The sequence below is a fragment of the Molothrus aeneus genome, chromosome 2 (genome assembly GCF_037042795.1).
Source record: "Molothrus aeneus isolate 106 chromosome 2, BPBGC_Maene_1.0, whole genome shotgun sequence".
Classification (NCBI taxonomy): domain Eukaryota; kingdom Metazoa; phylum Chordata; class Aves; order Passeriformes; family Icteridae; genus Molothrus; species Molothrus aeneus.
In genome coordinates this window covers 78512361-78528298 of record NC_089647.1, presented here as the reverse complement: position 1 = coordinate 78528298, position 15938 = coordinate 78512361, and the positions used below count along the sequence as shown (strand labels likewise).

Here is a 15938-nt window from a genome sequence, read left to right as displayed (position 1 = left end):
AGGTTAAAAGTCAGTGAAAATTTTGTACTCAAAATTGTGATTGATGGTGTGAAATGGTGGCATACCTCTGAAGGAGTTTGTCTTCCTAGCAAAGTCTAGGACTTCTCCAATTTTCTTCCCTGAAGAAAGATCACTGAATCGGTTTGCAATAAGACAATTCTAATTATTTTCAGAACATGACTGAAGACATGCTACATAATATATGCGATCATATTAAGTCTGCAATACCAGAATTTGCTAGGATAAATGATAAGGAGCTTACCCTCAAAGAACAGCAAACCTTAAATGGCCAGGATTGTTGTTGTGAGTTTTTCAGTTAAAAATACAGGGAGTACAAGCATGATAACAAAAATGGTGACACTAAAGGCTAAATTTTGAGTTTCTACATTAAAGTGCTTTCTACATTGAAACAGACAAAACCTAAAATCATTTTGAAACTAAGTGCTTTATAAGAAGGCACAGTATGGGCTTTGGAACAAATAGACCTCCTCCTTTTGCTAATGCCTCTAAATTGCATGTTTTCACATGGTTTCCTGATGAAAATCAATAGGCACAAGCTCACTGTTGCCATAGCTACTAATTTCACCCTTCTTTTGGCCATTACAACTTGCCAAATGGACTGGCTTTCTCTCTAATGCTAAGTACAAAAATATAGATGTTTGCTTTACTGTTTTTAACCATCTGCTATCTCTTATTTTTGCATGTCTTCTTGGGCTCCACATATTGAGCCATGAGGAAGGACGGGGTGGTGGGGCCCCCTGAAGAACACATAGGTGTAGGGTGGCTGCTAAGAAAATTCACTGTATGGAGAAAAAAACACATTGTTAGTGTCTCTGACTTCCATGCCCTGGTTTCTTTTGAAGTTTGCAGCCTTGTGCCGACTGCTCTGTCTCAATTTACAAAGTTGGGAATGCTGCCCTTCTTTTAAACGGGTTAATACAAGATGAAAGCCAGGCCCAACTAATCCCAACAACAATTCCCCAGTTTTCACAAAAGCTAGTGGCTCCTAGTCTTGACCTTGAAAAAAGTTCATGATGTGAGATATTAGTTCAACCTTAGCAACACCGATTAAAAAAAGATGAACAATGCAGTCTTAACTCTCTGATTCAGTTAAAATCTCAGTATCACTGCCACATTTTTAAAGGATGGCTACTCTTCTTTAGGGTGTTACTGAGTCCTTGTGACTGTGTCAGGAGGAAAACATAAGTTTCTGCTGGTAGGAGGATGTTGCAGCAATGTCCTAAATCCCATTAACTTAATTTGCAGAAGCAATCCCTATGATTGTAGAACTGCTTCCATGAATTAGGCCGGTGGAATTTGGTCCCTTAAATTTTGTGGGCAAGCACCAGTTACAAGACAAGTACATTATAACTGTAAGTAGTAATTTGTTTGGCACCACCTCTGTAACAGTTGGACAAGTCAGAAATGGAACTTTGGCTCATATATTCTACCAAACCTTTGCCAATCTTACACTATAAATAAAAAGGTAGTTTGACTTCCATCATCAAACAGCTCATTAAGTAATAGGGCATAAATACTCAAAGTAATTGACAGTCTTTTCTATAACACAAATTAATTCAGAAAATCACCATTTGCATAAATTTCTAAGTCTCGTCTTCACAGATGTTGATTCTGTCAGCTAGTTGCATTTCAAATTAATTTTAAAATAAACAGTGGGAGGTACACCTTTCAGCTAAAAATAACTTGCTCCAAAGAAGATTGCTCGGTGCAAAGCACATATTCATTGTGCATTGCCTTATTTACTTAAAACTGATGTTTTGAATTATACTGGAATTTAATATCATAAAAAAATGCTTAAAATACATTGAAAGGCCATTTTATAAAACTATATGCTTTACTGAGAACTGGTTTTGATGGAAGATTAGATTTTTTGATATTAAATTAATATCTTCTCCACATTAATTAATTGTTTTAATGATGAATTCACAACATAATACTGAAGGTATTTTTATAACTTGAAAAATTGAGTAGAATATATATATATTTTTAAAGCAGTAAGCTGTGGTAATTAAGTGTTATTCAGAAGGAAGGATGCTGCCCTAGTTCAGTTATCCAGTCCCTCAGGTGTTTTTAAAGCCAGCAGTGGGGTGTGTTATTTAATATAGTGCCCACCTCATGCTTCAGCAAGGAGTGCCACATCAATCAGGTATGATGGCCACTGGCTCTGAGTGCAGGCAATGACAACTGCCTGATTTAGCTTCAGCTCCCCATCACAAAGGGAACCTGAGACATAAGAAGCAGGGCTGAACACTGATGGGGTCCTTGTATTCTTCACCCTAAAGCACCCCTGGCAGATCTAAAGGAGTTTTCTTCTTGTTTCGTGCATGCTCAGCTGGCTAGAAAAGGCTTTTCCTAGATAAAGATCCCAAATGTTTCTTTCTCTACATGTCTTTCATGGGGAGCAAATGATTCTCTAATAAGGAAAAGAGTTAGTAAAAGTTTGTAATTTTGCACAGTGTAGATTCTGTGCACATGGCTGGGAGGGGACGCACATTTGAAGGGTAGATGTGGCTGCAGATTGGCAATGTGCTGGTTAAGGACAAGATCACTGGCAGAAACATAAAGCAGAGGGCACTGTGGAAATTTCAGCCCTTGTGCTTGGCCTCTCCAAATACTTGACATACTAAAGACTTAAACCACCCTAAAGAATTTACAGAAAAGTAGTTGCCAGCATTTTTCTCTGCTACTTCTAGTTCATGGTAGCCTTTGTCCTCTGTGGGATCTGCACGCTCAAAAGAAAGCCTGGGACTTTACATTTGGTCAAGATGTTTCTGGTGTAGAAATTAAAGTCTGATGTTTAACTTCTCTCTGAACACGTGTGATTTCTCATTTGGATGCCTTGGTCTGCTCCATGTCCATCTCAGCTTCACTTCTTGTAATTTGGACTTGTAGGTTTAAGCATCTCTGAAAATTTGATTAGCGTGAATTCTGAAAAGCAACTGTAAAAACAACAGTCAGACTTCTTGGTCTTAATCTAGCAGGGTGTTTGTGCTTCTGTCTACTTCAGAGTGCCACAGAACACAGAAGCAATAAGAAACCAAGATGGACTTTGATGAGGGGCTTTTTTGTGTGAGTAAGCAGGCAAATGACTTATAAAACCCTCAGCAGCTAAATGTTTGTAAACCCTGTAACAGAGTAAAAATTCATAGTTCTTCCTCCAAATATGACCTAGAGGCAGCATGATTCAGTTTCTGCACTTTAAAATATGTGTTATTTTAACCAGCAGAGGAGAAAAAGCTTTACTGCTAGGATCCTATCTGTGGTCACTGAAAGAATGGACAGGCAGTATCAGAGGTCTTCTGATACTGCTTAGTACCTTCTGCCACTTCTTTTCTGGTTCCAGTGAGCTTTCTCCAAGGTAATCCCTGGGTACAGATATGGAAATTGTCCTCTCACACTGGGCACTCCAAAAAGGCAGTGTCTTTTATGCAGTGCCTGTATAAAAAGATGCATTGGATTAGATTGTCCCTGCCTTACCCAGCCCTGTTACCCCATCTCAGAATGTTTTGTAACTGCAGGCCCTCCTTTCAAATTTTAGGCAGATAGCCCTTGATATAGACTGGATTTCACAATGCAGAAATAGCATATAGCAAGTCATGCCACATCCCCCTTCATACAGTTTGAACCAGCTTCCTGTCACCAAATATTAATGCTTGTAAGCCATAGGGATCTCTCATAGAGCCAAAACCAAGTGCTGTGTGCATGCACATGGACAGACTTCTCTAGAGTAAATTTTCTTTTACTGCAGGTGAGAAGTCACAATCTGGAGTGGACTCCCCTAAGGGTGGGGATGTAACCTTAATGGTTTGGTTTAGAAGAAACATTGGAAGAAATATCTCATAGAAATCAGTGTTTTGTTTGAAAAACTTGATAAACTTGATAAAGAGCCCAAGCAAAGTATTTTCCTGCAGTTTATAATAATAATAATATAAATTTGGGGTCTCCCACACAGTTACTTTTCCCATCAGCTTTAAAAATTAATTACAACCATTTCATTGTTTCCCAAGCACATAAGTTTGTATAGCTACATGTTTTCAGCTTTTCCAGCACAGGTTTTGCCCAGGGTAAGTTGCAGTGAAGGGCTGTCTGGATACTGTTTTCTCACAGGTTTGACAAGAAGAATCCTTTTCTCTTTGTGCCACCACATTAATGTGTTAATCTGCTGCTGCTGGACTAATCATCTAATTCATCCTTGCAACTGTGTTAACATTTTGAATTCTAGGAATCCTGTTAGCTGTAAGCTGCATTGTTGTTTTCAGTTTCTAACACTTTTTTTGTTTTGCATAAACTTCAGTAAGATACCAGCTTTGATCCTTTCTGTCTGGAAAGAGAATACTTTCAATATCAGGCAAAAGCAAAATAAACTTGTGCAGTAGTTTGGCCTCATTGAGACAGTTGAGACTGTCAAGATATTTCACTTTGATACCACACTCAAACTTCTGTTTTCTAGGCAGTGTGCATTCCTCAATGTCTGTGTAGGATATACATCTTGCAGTTGCACATTGCTCATGCTGAGTTCAATTGTGGTTGGTGCTGTAGGCTCCAGCTGGGGTCTCAAAGGTGTCTGGGCTTATCTAATTTCTAAGGGTTCTAGGCTTATCTAATTTCATATGTTCCTATCACTAAATAAAGAAATTGTTTGAACCATTCCCATTATTTCCTCTATTTTTGATATATATACCTAGTCTCAAGGAGTTTGAAAATGTTGCAAGGGTAGTTCCACAAAAAATACTATTTAAAAAATATAGAGGAAAAATCTGACTGGCTGAATCAAGTGCAGGTGCAGAGAGCTTGCCATGTGTTGGTTAATCTTGTCTGTGGAGTCCTCAAATGCTTCTGCTATTAAGATAACATAATTTGTGGTCGCATTTAATTATAACACTTTATTATAGGTATATTTAGAGAGAGGAAACATAGAAGAGAAAGCATAATCAAAAAATCATAATAGAGTATCATATTCAAAACAATAATCTCTGATGCTCAGGATATTTATCCTATTTTTTCGTCCATGAAGAAAACCAAAAGGTTCCTTGTATGTGCTAATGAAGCTAGGACTGTGTTAACAATTGAAGATTACAGTTCTGCCAAAGATCAAGCTATTTATTTCTCCTTTAGCTCATGAGTAGCCTTTTACTTGGCTTTAAAAGTTAAACACATTTCTAAAGTTTAAAAAAGAAAACCAAAAGAGGTATGCATCTCTTTTAAATCAGTTTTAGGAATGTGTCAATAAAACCATATTAGTATAATTCATTAATATGTTTGCAATATTATTTCTTGCAGGCATTCATGTCAATGTTTCAGATTCTCACACAGGAAGGATGGGTGGATGTCATGGATCAGACACTGAATGCTGTAGGACATATGTGGGCACCAGTAGTTGCTATTTATTTTATACTGTATCATCTTTTTGCTACTCTGGTAAGTTTTCACTCGCAAATGTGTTGGGCTTCATTTCATTTTGAATTACTCTCCTAGCTCTTGTACTACTTATTATTCTCAGCTAGTTAAAACTAATTGTGATGCTCATTTTTAGCATAGGCAGCTTTTAGTTCATGGATGTGGTAGAATAAATTTAGCCTTCAGCCATGTGACACGAGGTGGTGGCCTTTGTTCTGGTGTGAGGTGTTCTTCTTAGATCCAAGTCACACCACCAGACTAACAATATAATTGTTATCTGCCTTGTACCTTCACAGCTCTAATGATTTCAGAGCTGTGATTTTATTTTATTTGTCATTTAGAACCGGTCCCCTCAACTTTCATTGCATTCTCTTGGCAACAGCAATTAAAGTGAGAAGTGTAAAACCTTACTATTTAAACCCTTAACTAGTCATCCCTACTGTCCTGTTGCCTGATACAAAATCAATGCATGGAAAATGTATGATATAGTATATCAAGCAATAAATGATAAGAACTAATACAGCAGTTTCTGCATGCAAACAGAAATGTGTATAAAAAAAACAAAGAACAACTTTTTTTTTCCTCTATGTATTTCATGTGTGATTATTACATTCTTCCATAGAGAAAATGGGAAGGAAAACTCTCTTTGATTATTCTCTATCAATAAGGGCTTGTTATTTTATTTTAATACCCCACAGATAAAATACCACAATCAGGAAAATAATCATTTTATGCACCCTTTATTCACTCCTACTATGCTCATTTTTTATTTTCCATTCACTTAGTCTTATTTTCATTTTGTTCATTCCATTTTCTTTCTTTGCTCAGATGTCTACTTACATAAGGTACTAATTGTATTTCTACAATCTCCACCGGCTTCTATTTACTTCTTTTACTTTACACTATATCCCATTTCACTTCTAAAGACTGAATAGTTGGACTACAATTGTGGGTGCAATGGATTCCTTCATATGGATTGAAAACTTGACCACTTTATAAATGGCAATAAAGTGCATTTCCTGCTCTTAGAGCTGCTTAATCACATCAAAGTATAAGCCAAACAAATGTATGTATAAGATATATAGGACATGTAATTTGCTCACAAGGGTCAGAAATTGCAACTTTTCATGCTGGAGTGATCAGTTAAACTTGGGAATTGAGGTTATAAAGCAAAAAGAAAGTGAGTTTTTGGTCATAGATTTGAAAGCAGTTACTGGTAAGAGAATCTTATTGATGTTTTTTTGATTCTTCATCAAGAATATTTTCTAATCAGTAATTCATTTTTACTTCTTAGATGAGTATTAAGCAAGTCCATAAAGTAAAATTGTGTCAAGTGACCTCTCTGCTAAAAATTCACATCTTAATTGAGAAATAATTTAGCTGTAAGAGCAATTTTAGTATTCTGTTTTATGTTCCTTAATTTGAAAGAATCATCTGGGACTTCTCTATTTGTTTACTGAAAGCACTGATTTTCCTAGGAGTGAAGTCACTTTTCTGTACACCATCCTCAGTTCTTTTGTAGGGAATTTGCATTTAAATACACAGCCCTTGCTTTGCTCCATAAGGGTACACTTTTGTTCTCATGCACCTATGCAAATTCTACATGAATGAAAAAACCCTGCAAAGACAACTTTGCAGGATTATTTGGATTTATGAAATTTTGGTTTCAATTCTAAGATCTTCCTCAGACCTTGGAAGGGAAAACTATGTAGGACAGAGTTGTCTGTAGGCAAAAGAAATTTAAAACAAAATAACATGGAACTAGTAAGGGAGCATGAAAATGGTTGGGCTGCTACTAAAGCCAAAAAGAAGCATTCTAAGAATAAACAGCCATCAGAGAATAACAAGAGTAAAGTCAAATGAAGAAATTACTTTCACCAACCAGAAAAGGGGCGACAATTAGAATTGAGAATGATAATTGCAGGCATTTGGCAGAGCAGACTGTAGAGACTTGGAAAGAAATTAATTGGTTTCACATAAGAAGGCAAAGAAAAATTGAAGCCCAAAAAAGATCACTCTCTTGGAAATAAGGACTGTAAATTAGTTGAGATGGTGGCAGAGGAAGTTAAACAAATAACAAGTTTGCATTTAAGTTCTCTTTTGTGGTACATTTTCTTTGGTTCTTGTTGGAAAAAAACAAAAAGGGAGTTAATGAAAGTCTTGCCTTGATACATATCAGTGCATGAATCAGCAAAACTGTAAGGGATGATATATTTAATGAGTGCTGTACTTCTTTTTTGCATGGAACTGAACTTCCTTAACTGTTATGCTTTGAGCAGCATGTACTGAGTATCATATAATGAACAGGATATCTAAAGAAGCAAATCACCATACTGTAAAATCTTAACAGAATTATAGCAAAATTCTTCATTAGCAACTAGGGATCAAAGTAGTTTTCATAAATGCTTGTTGGTCAAAAGGAATGACAAAAGTCAGAGGGTCCACAAACAACCAGAAAGTTCCACTTGGCATGGAAATTAGTATGTTAGTCTGTGACCTACTATATAAGCACATGGCAGTGGGTTTTGGATAATGGAGTAAGGTGAAAGGTAAAAGAGACATTAAAGGGGTATAGTGATCACTAGTGCTGCTTCCAGTGTTCACAGCAAAAGTGATCACTAGTGCTGCTTCCAGTGTTCATCCAGCTGGGGGGTTGCTGAGCCTGGTTTCAGCATTGTTCCAGCAGCATCAGTCTAAATCATGAGATGTCCAGGATCCTGGGGGTGATTATCCAGTGAGTGTTGATCCATCTGTGTGGATGGCCAGTATGGCCACTGGGATGTTCAGGATACTGGAGGGTGCTGCCTGGGATTCTTCTAATCCCAGCTAAAGCCAGCTTCTTGTTAAAAGAACTTTTTTTTTTTCTGAGCACTGACATTTTTTAAATTTATGGTCCAGAGTCCTTCCTATGTCTTCTGTACTTTTATAGTTTATGGAGGAAAAGAAAATCCTGCTTTGGAATAAGATCCACTCAACTTAGTGGAGTTAAATTTCCTTGTCTGGTATATTAAACTCCTTGTCTGGTATATTAAGCCGCTTTTCATCTTTTGTATAGGTGGGGAATAAATTTCCAGTGTGACAGGCAAACTTACACTTCATTTACAAGTAGCGGTGGAAGGATATGTTTGCTCTGGCTGTCACTCAGTGGTCCAAGACCACAGAAAAATTGTAGGCCTGTAACTCTTTTTTAAAAATGAGTTAGGATACCTTCTGGTACCCCTCTGATATATCAGAAATTGGTGCTCGCCTGTAGAACCTCAGTGCTTTTGAGGATGTTTGCATCGAACCTCAGAGACTAAAACCTTGGCAGTTGCTGGCGGCTGTTGACTTATACATGTGTACATATATTTACTGCCTTAGATAGAAGTTGTCTGATAATATATGCTGAACAGTGGTATCCTCCCTCACCTACCATACTCCTAATTCTGTCTGCTTCTCACCTATATCAGTCACATTTCCAGCTCCTTTGCCCTCTGGTCAGCATCTGTATGCAAGGGGAATGTAATAGTCTGATAGTGATGCACACTTTTTTCTCCCTGGGATTTTTCCTCCTAGAAATATATCTAAACAACATTTAATGTTGAGTAAATTGAGACACTTGACTTTCCTCTTCTGTGACATGAGTTTCCTGTACATGTGATGTGTGCAAATAATGAACCAGCTTACTTTTCTTCCAGAGTGGAGTTAGCTACTTTTCACAGAGGCACTCTGAGCATAAAGGAAGGCCATAAAGTAAATGACTGTCAGGTGACTAAAAAGTCATACCTTAATTGAAAACCACCTTAGCTTTACAAGATGTTTTAGGATTTTGCTTTGTATTTCTTTTATTATTGTTGTTGTTATTGTCATTGTTATTATTATTGTTGTTGTTTGTTGCTACTATTTCTGATTGTTTCATTTTCTCTTCATATGAAGTACATTTTAATACCCATATATAATTCATTGGTCATAAAACCTAGAATTTAGCATTTTTAAACTCACAATAATTGTATGGTAAGATACAAAACAGTTTACTACTTGCAAAAGGCCTAGCAGATAGATAGTAGCAAATGATACTAGTTCAACAGATGTCAAAGGCAAGAATCCTATTTACATCAGCAGGGCTGTCATTTTTCCATGTTATTTAATAATACTTCTTTAGAAAAATAAGATAAACTTTAACAAATCACTTACAATTGTTTTGTAGATTCTACTCAGCTTGTTTGTTGCTGTTATTTTGGACAACTTGGAACTTGATGAAGATCTAAAGAAACTTAAACAAGTAAGAACATATTTTTATTGTGCTTGAAATTAGTTTCAATAAGGCATTTTACTTTACTGGTATTTTGTGTGGCAAACCTGGGAAACATCTTCATCACAATGAACAAAACGTTACATGTAGAAGTAAATAGCAGTATTTTCTTAGATAGTGTACTGTCCCACCAACCTTAAGGAAAAATTAAGATATTGTAAAAGAGATGTAGAAATTTGGCTTAGTATTCAATCAAATTTAATTTAGATACTCTTGTAATTAAAAAAAAAATTAAAATCACAGCTAGGCCATGTTTTTGCTTATAACCTTATAGTAGAGGAGGTGTATTGTATTTGAATATCTGTATGGAGGCTTTGCCCCAGAGGTCCCAGTTGCCCTTGATGGGCTGCAGCTGTAACCAATGAAGATAACTGGGATGAAAGGGGGTGGGTTAGCCAGTCAGGGAGAGCCTTGGAAGAGCTCTGACCTGAGAGAGAACAGCATGCAGAAGAAGGAGTCTGCGAAGAGCTGCAGCCATGAGAATATGTCAAAGAGGTATGGACTTTAGAAATCTGATAGCAACAACATAACCTAGTGAAAGATATCCCTCCCCTTGCTTTATGAGCACAGCACAGCTCCACTGCAGGGAAGGGTAATGGGAAGAGTTAGGAAGGAGCAGAGCACACTCAGGTCAATGTGTTAGGGGAGGGCTAAAGATGCTTGGAAGAGTTAACTTGCTTGATTGATTCTCTTCATTTGGGGACCAAGAAGACATTCTCTCATACCTGAAACCCCAAATGTTAATCACATAAAACAAATGCAAATAGAGAATTCAGGTTGGCCTTTCTGCCCTTGTGCACAAACCACCAGAGAGGAAGGTATCCATAGTTTTTAAATAAATATATAGTTGTGCTTTAATCTGTACAAAGAGAAGCAAAGTCATCAACGTTTCCCTATTTCACGCATGAAATAGCATGAGCTAACACATGGGACATTCTCCTGTAATATTTGGCTTATAGCCATCATTTCAACAGCTTTTGTTCATCTTTCATGTGCATTAGCAATTGCCATAGAATTAGGTTCATTCAATTCTTGAAAAATAATCACCCAGACAATTGAGATATTTTATGCTGAAGTTCTACATGACAATATTATATACTTTTATTTTTTCTTTAGAGAATTCAATGCAGAAATCAATGCTGCTTTTGCTGTTGCAGTATTAAATATCCATATGTATTGCAAACCTGAAATAAGTTAAAAGGACAAGTATTTTCTGTGACAATGAAATGCAAATACTGGGTTTCAGTTTACGAGTTTACATATGTGAGAGATCTTACAGATGATTTTGGGATGGTGGGACAGTCTTGAGTATGCAAACTGAGTAGGCCAAATCAAAGGCATTCATTTTTCTCTTTACCAGTCTCAAGAGGTAAAATGATCTGAAATGAAAAGGGCTCAGATGTGTGGTAAGCAATGTCATATCATACTGATAATCTTACAGGAAATTTTTCATGTTGTCTGCGTGAGTTAGGAGCACAAATCAATTTTCTGAAGTGAAGCGCTTGAGATGTGAAATCCAGTGGCTTTTGTGTGAAACATCTTTGATTCATAAACCACTTTAAAAGTCCACACCTTTGCCTATTAAATGGCAGCAGCATGGCTTTGTGCTTTAGCTGCTGGTTTTGGAAGTGGTGAACAAAAAGCAATAACGAGAGACCACCACTAGCAATGCTTGCCACGTTTCAGTCTGAAATTTTATTAGCCTGGCAGGAATTCTGTCTCTGTGATAGCAACAGAGATCATTTAAATGCAAGACATAAATATAATTTGTTTTAAGATCTCTCAACTTCGTAGCTTTGAGACTATAGCAGTATAACTACATCAGAACTTCTGCCCCAGCCACCAGACCTTCTAGCTACCATCCCACTCCATGACCCAAGAAGGCATCTAACCAGATCACAGCACTTTGCCATTGGAAATACCCACTGAGTTGAATGCCATAATGGTATATGGGTTCTACATGCATTACAATGCATATTATACACCATTCTGATGCATGAAAATGTCCAAGATGGCTGACAGTGGTTCATTTGTACTTATGTTTTTGAAATGTTTTCTTGAGCAGTAGTGGCTCTGTTAGCATTCAGAAACACATAATCACAAGAGCGATTATATGTAGGTGCTTTTTATTGAAGAGCTCTGGGTGTCAGGGGTATTCAACCCAAATCTGACTCTGATATGCATTTGGGTTGAACATGTTTTTATATTCTATCGTTATATAACTTTCATGTTAATTATTAAACTTATATTGCTCGATTGTATACAAAGATTTCAGCCAAGCATGGCTCCTCGTGGCCCACCTTTAAATTTCTAACATAGTTTCTCATTATTTTTCTTATTATTATACAATAATTATATTTAATTACTAAACAATTATCACATCTAACAATTATATCATTTATCGTACTGCTTACGCAGGTGCAGTGATCTGGCAAAACACAAAGCCTAACATTTTCAGAGTCTATCTTTAACATTTTCCAGGGCCTCACTATCAGCTCCTCATAGAGTATTACTCAGTTCTACTGAATGCATTCCCTTCTGGTATTTTATGCAAACAAATGGATGTTGTACAAAGTGTTGCATATTTTAAAAATTCCTAAGGTGAAAAGAGGCAAGGGGTCAGTTCCTGGAGCTCAATGATATGAGGTTACTGGAATGAATGTACAGCTGCTAGAACAGAAAAGGTTTCGTGAGGGGTAAATATGATGGTATCACAGGTTCAGTGCTGACAGTGACTGTGCTCTACTGCGCTGAAATATTGCTTGTCTTATCTCAGAAGATAAAGCAAGAAAGAGTTTTCTTAATTGAATGATATTTTGAATTTTCAGTTTAAAAATGGACTTTAAGAATAAGCAGGATTGTAAGGTAATTGTTATGTTCTAATCAAGACAATTTCTATAAAAAATAAACCTGTATTGCTGCACAGAAAAATTTTTGACATCTATAATTAAAAGATGAATAGCATTCTAAGAGAGAAGTCAAATAATTCAAGCTGTTAATGTAAAAGACATTCATTGGTTGAAAATTATGAAATTGTAATGCTCTCTCTCCTTGGGGATGTATGTTTTTCCCTGCCTTTATGGGCTGTAAAGCTCAAGTCCCAGGGCATTTTCAGATGATGAAACACTGAATGATTTTCTAGGAAGGAAGGAGAATATATCTGTGGCAGAAATCACACCTGCCTAATAATCCCTTTTGAGCTGTGTTCTTATTAGTTATGGCTTAATTTCTTTTCTGGAACTTGATAAGAAAAATGTTATTACTTAGCTTTCAGATTATTGGTAAAGGACTAATTAGTTAATGTTTGCAATGTACTCTAGAAAGTAAAATAGTATGTAAACATTTGGTATTCATGTTGTTTCAGTAAATGTATTTAAATATGAATAAATAAAAGCAAAAATGCATTAAAAGACTAGGAGATTTTAAGTAAGATTATAATATAATTTATTTAAAAGAAAGTAAACCTTTAGAATTAAATATGCCAGTACAAATTTAGTTAAGGATATACATCATGATTCAGTTTTTAATTACCCCATTCCATAATATTAATTCCAAAAGTCTTGCCTCAATGCAAAGAGTAGATAGAGCTTATTTTAACGAGCCACTAGTCCATTTATTGTGCAGTGTGTGTTCCTGTGCATTATTTATTGCACAGTATTCAGGCTTTACTATGAATACAAAACTATTAAATTAATCTCCTTTCTGGCTTTTATGGTACCCCTCATAAGTATGTAGAACAGACATAAAACTTGGGAAAGATTAAGTGATTTACTTAGCAGCACAGGTACACATAAGAATAGAATCTGCTTTCCTAAGACACCATTCAGCTGGTTTAAGAACAGAATAATTTTCTCTATCCTTATAGCTCTAATGATTTGCAATGCATCTCCCAACCTCTGCCACATCTCATCCTCTTGTCTATCTCTGCCATCATAGCTCAAGTGAAAAGTGTTTGTGCTATAGCTCATAGTCACCATCTAGCTGTGCAATAAACTTGACCCTCTGCAGTGACCCAGGCTGACCCTAACACTCTACTGAGTCTCCAGATATGACCGTGATCCTGCTCATCTTGCCATGAGGCCCTTTCCTCGGGCCTTCAGTACATCAGTTATACAGATGATATCAAAATTAGGCACAAGAAATCTATCAACTACAAAACTACAATCCTGAATTCCTTCTCATCTATGCCTGTCTTCTCCACACGCTCCCTAAACTATGGTCCCAAAGTTCTAAAAGAAACTGAGAGGATTTCTTTGATGTCTTCTGCCTTTTGTGATAAAGCATTGACTTTCTTTTTAGAAATTCATCACCCTTAACAGATTTTGAAGCATGACTTTCTCTTGCAGCAGCTGTTTTAACTTTTCCTGTTATATTTTCCACATATTTACTGATTCCACTGCTACATATTTTTATCAATTTGCCTATATCAAGTCAGACTGATTAGGTTCTCACCTCTCATGCTCTACCCTGAATCCCTCTTTTAAAGTTAGTCACATTTGCCAATTTCCTTTCCTCTCACTCCAGAGCTTATTTAGGTTACAAATTATCTACCACTACTGTATGTCAGCCTTGCTATCTCTGAGATCCTTTAGAAGTCTTGAGAGAGTGCTATCAGGTGTTAGGGAGTAACAAATTGACCTTGTGTCAGTTATCTTCCAAAAACTTTCTCTTGACATTTTTGTAGATCAGTCTTTGGCAGAGTTTAGGGCCTTCTTGGACCCTGTCTGTGGCCAACACTCTTTATTTTAATTTCTTGCTTTGGTTTTATTTTTCAGAACACACTCAATTAATAGTCTGTTTCTCTTTTAGACTTTCTGCTTTCCTTGTGTTCTTAAAAGCTTTCTTATTAGAGTTTATTTCTTTAGAAACTATTCCCTCAAAGTCCTTAATGATCTGCCATTATTTTTATACCAAAAAAGCTCTAAAATTTATGTTGGGGTTTTGTTTTATCAATCCTTTGCTTAGCAGATGGCTTTCTTTTCTGAAACATATCCATTTACTTTTAAGTCTTCTTTGCACTCATTTTTACATTGCTGGTCTTGTTGACCTTCTTGGAGTTTTTTCTGTAGCTGGTAGATAAAACATGGTATCTCTGCTAATAAAACAGGATATTTAAAGCTACTCCATACACCTGCCCTTCCCAGATTCTGTCATTTATCCATTCCTTTAAATTTCTTTTCAAAAGCTTTATGGCTTTATGATTTTAAGTATTTTTTTCATTTAAATTCAGTGTAATAGATAGATTTGACCTTCTACTTGTTAAGTAAGATCTGAATATAGACCATTTTTATCACTGCTACAGAAGAGCTTTTTGATATTTATGCCATATAATAGATCTTGCCCAGTACTAAACCATGAGATACTTCTTCACTTAGTTGTTCTCTGGCTATGTAAGTCAGCAAGGAGTCACTTATGAGTAAAAAGTTAATATTTTTCTTCTTCCCTTTCCTAAACACACATGAGGGTAAATAAAGGCTTTCCAGTGTTATTACTGCTTGTCTTTTGGCTTTGAGTACTATTTTGCATTTTGAAATTACTTTATAGTCCTCATTTACACACGTGCAGAAAATTTCTTCCAGTTCGAGACACAGTTTCAATGCATGTGGTTCCTGTGCTGGTTTTAAATGCATTGACCTTATTCACTACATTGATTGAAGAATTTCTGTAACATATAGCACCAGTCTTTCACTGGTGCCAGGTACTCTCCCTCTCCACCTGGATAATATGTTGCCTGTTCTGCATAATCTGATTCTGTAGGATTCTACTGCCTGTTACTTCGACCAAGTTCCTGAGATGTGTTTTGTGTCAGCATTGTGGGATTTTAATAACAGAAATTCTAATGCAACTATGGGGTTTTTTTAAGTTTTATTATTAATATAAAAGCCTGCACATGTATTATTCTTGTCTAGTTTTATGCCCTCTCCTTAATATGCCTTTATTTTTATGGGTTTTTGTTTCCTATCAGAATGGTTTAAACCTTCAGGTTTCCCATAGCTTCATTGTATATGGAGAAACTCATGTTTGCCTTGTTGACTACTCTATTCTGAGCTTACTCTACAGTTTTAGTACCTGCTCCTTTAACAGCTTTTGCAGCCAGTGAAGTTCCTTAAAAATTTCTGCAAGTTTGAACACCTGGGTAGAATTCACCTCACTTCACCAATATATTATAACATTGTATGTGCAGTTTGAAATATTCATGTGGATTTCCTTCTCTAGTCACTGAAGAGTA

General features: G+C 36.3%; 1 protein-coding gene across 1 annotated transcript in view; it reads left to right on the top strand.

The window, feature by feature from the left end:
• The window catches only part of NALCN (sodium leak channel, non-selective), a 227383-nt gene that overhangs the window by 129648 nt on the left and 81797 nt on the right, over positions 1-15938 (top strand). The window contains exons 14-15 of the mRNA XM_066545152.1: positions 5302-5439; positions 9605-9679. Of these exons, the coding sequence (XP_066401249.1) occupies positions 5302-5439; positions 9605-9679 (213 nt within the window). The remainder of the gene's footprint in view (positions 1-5301; positions 5440-9604; positions 9680-15938) is intronic.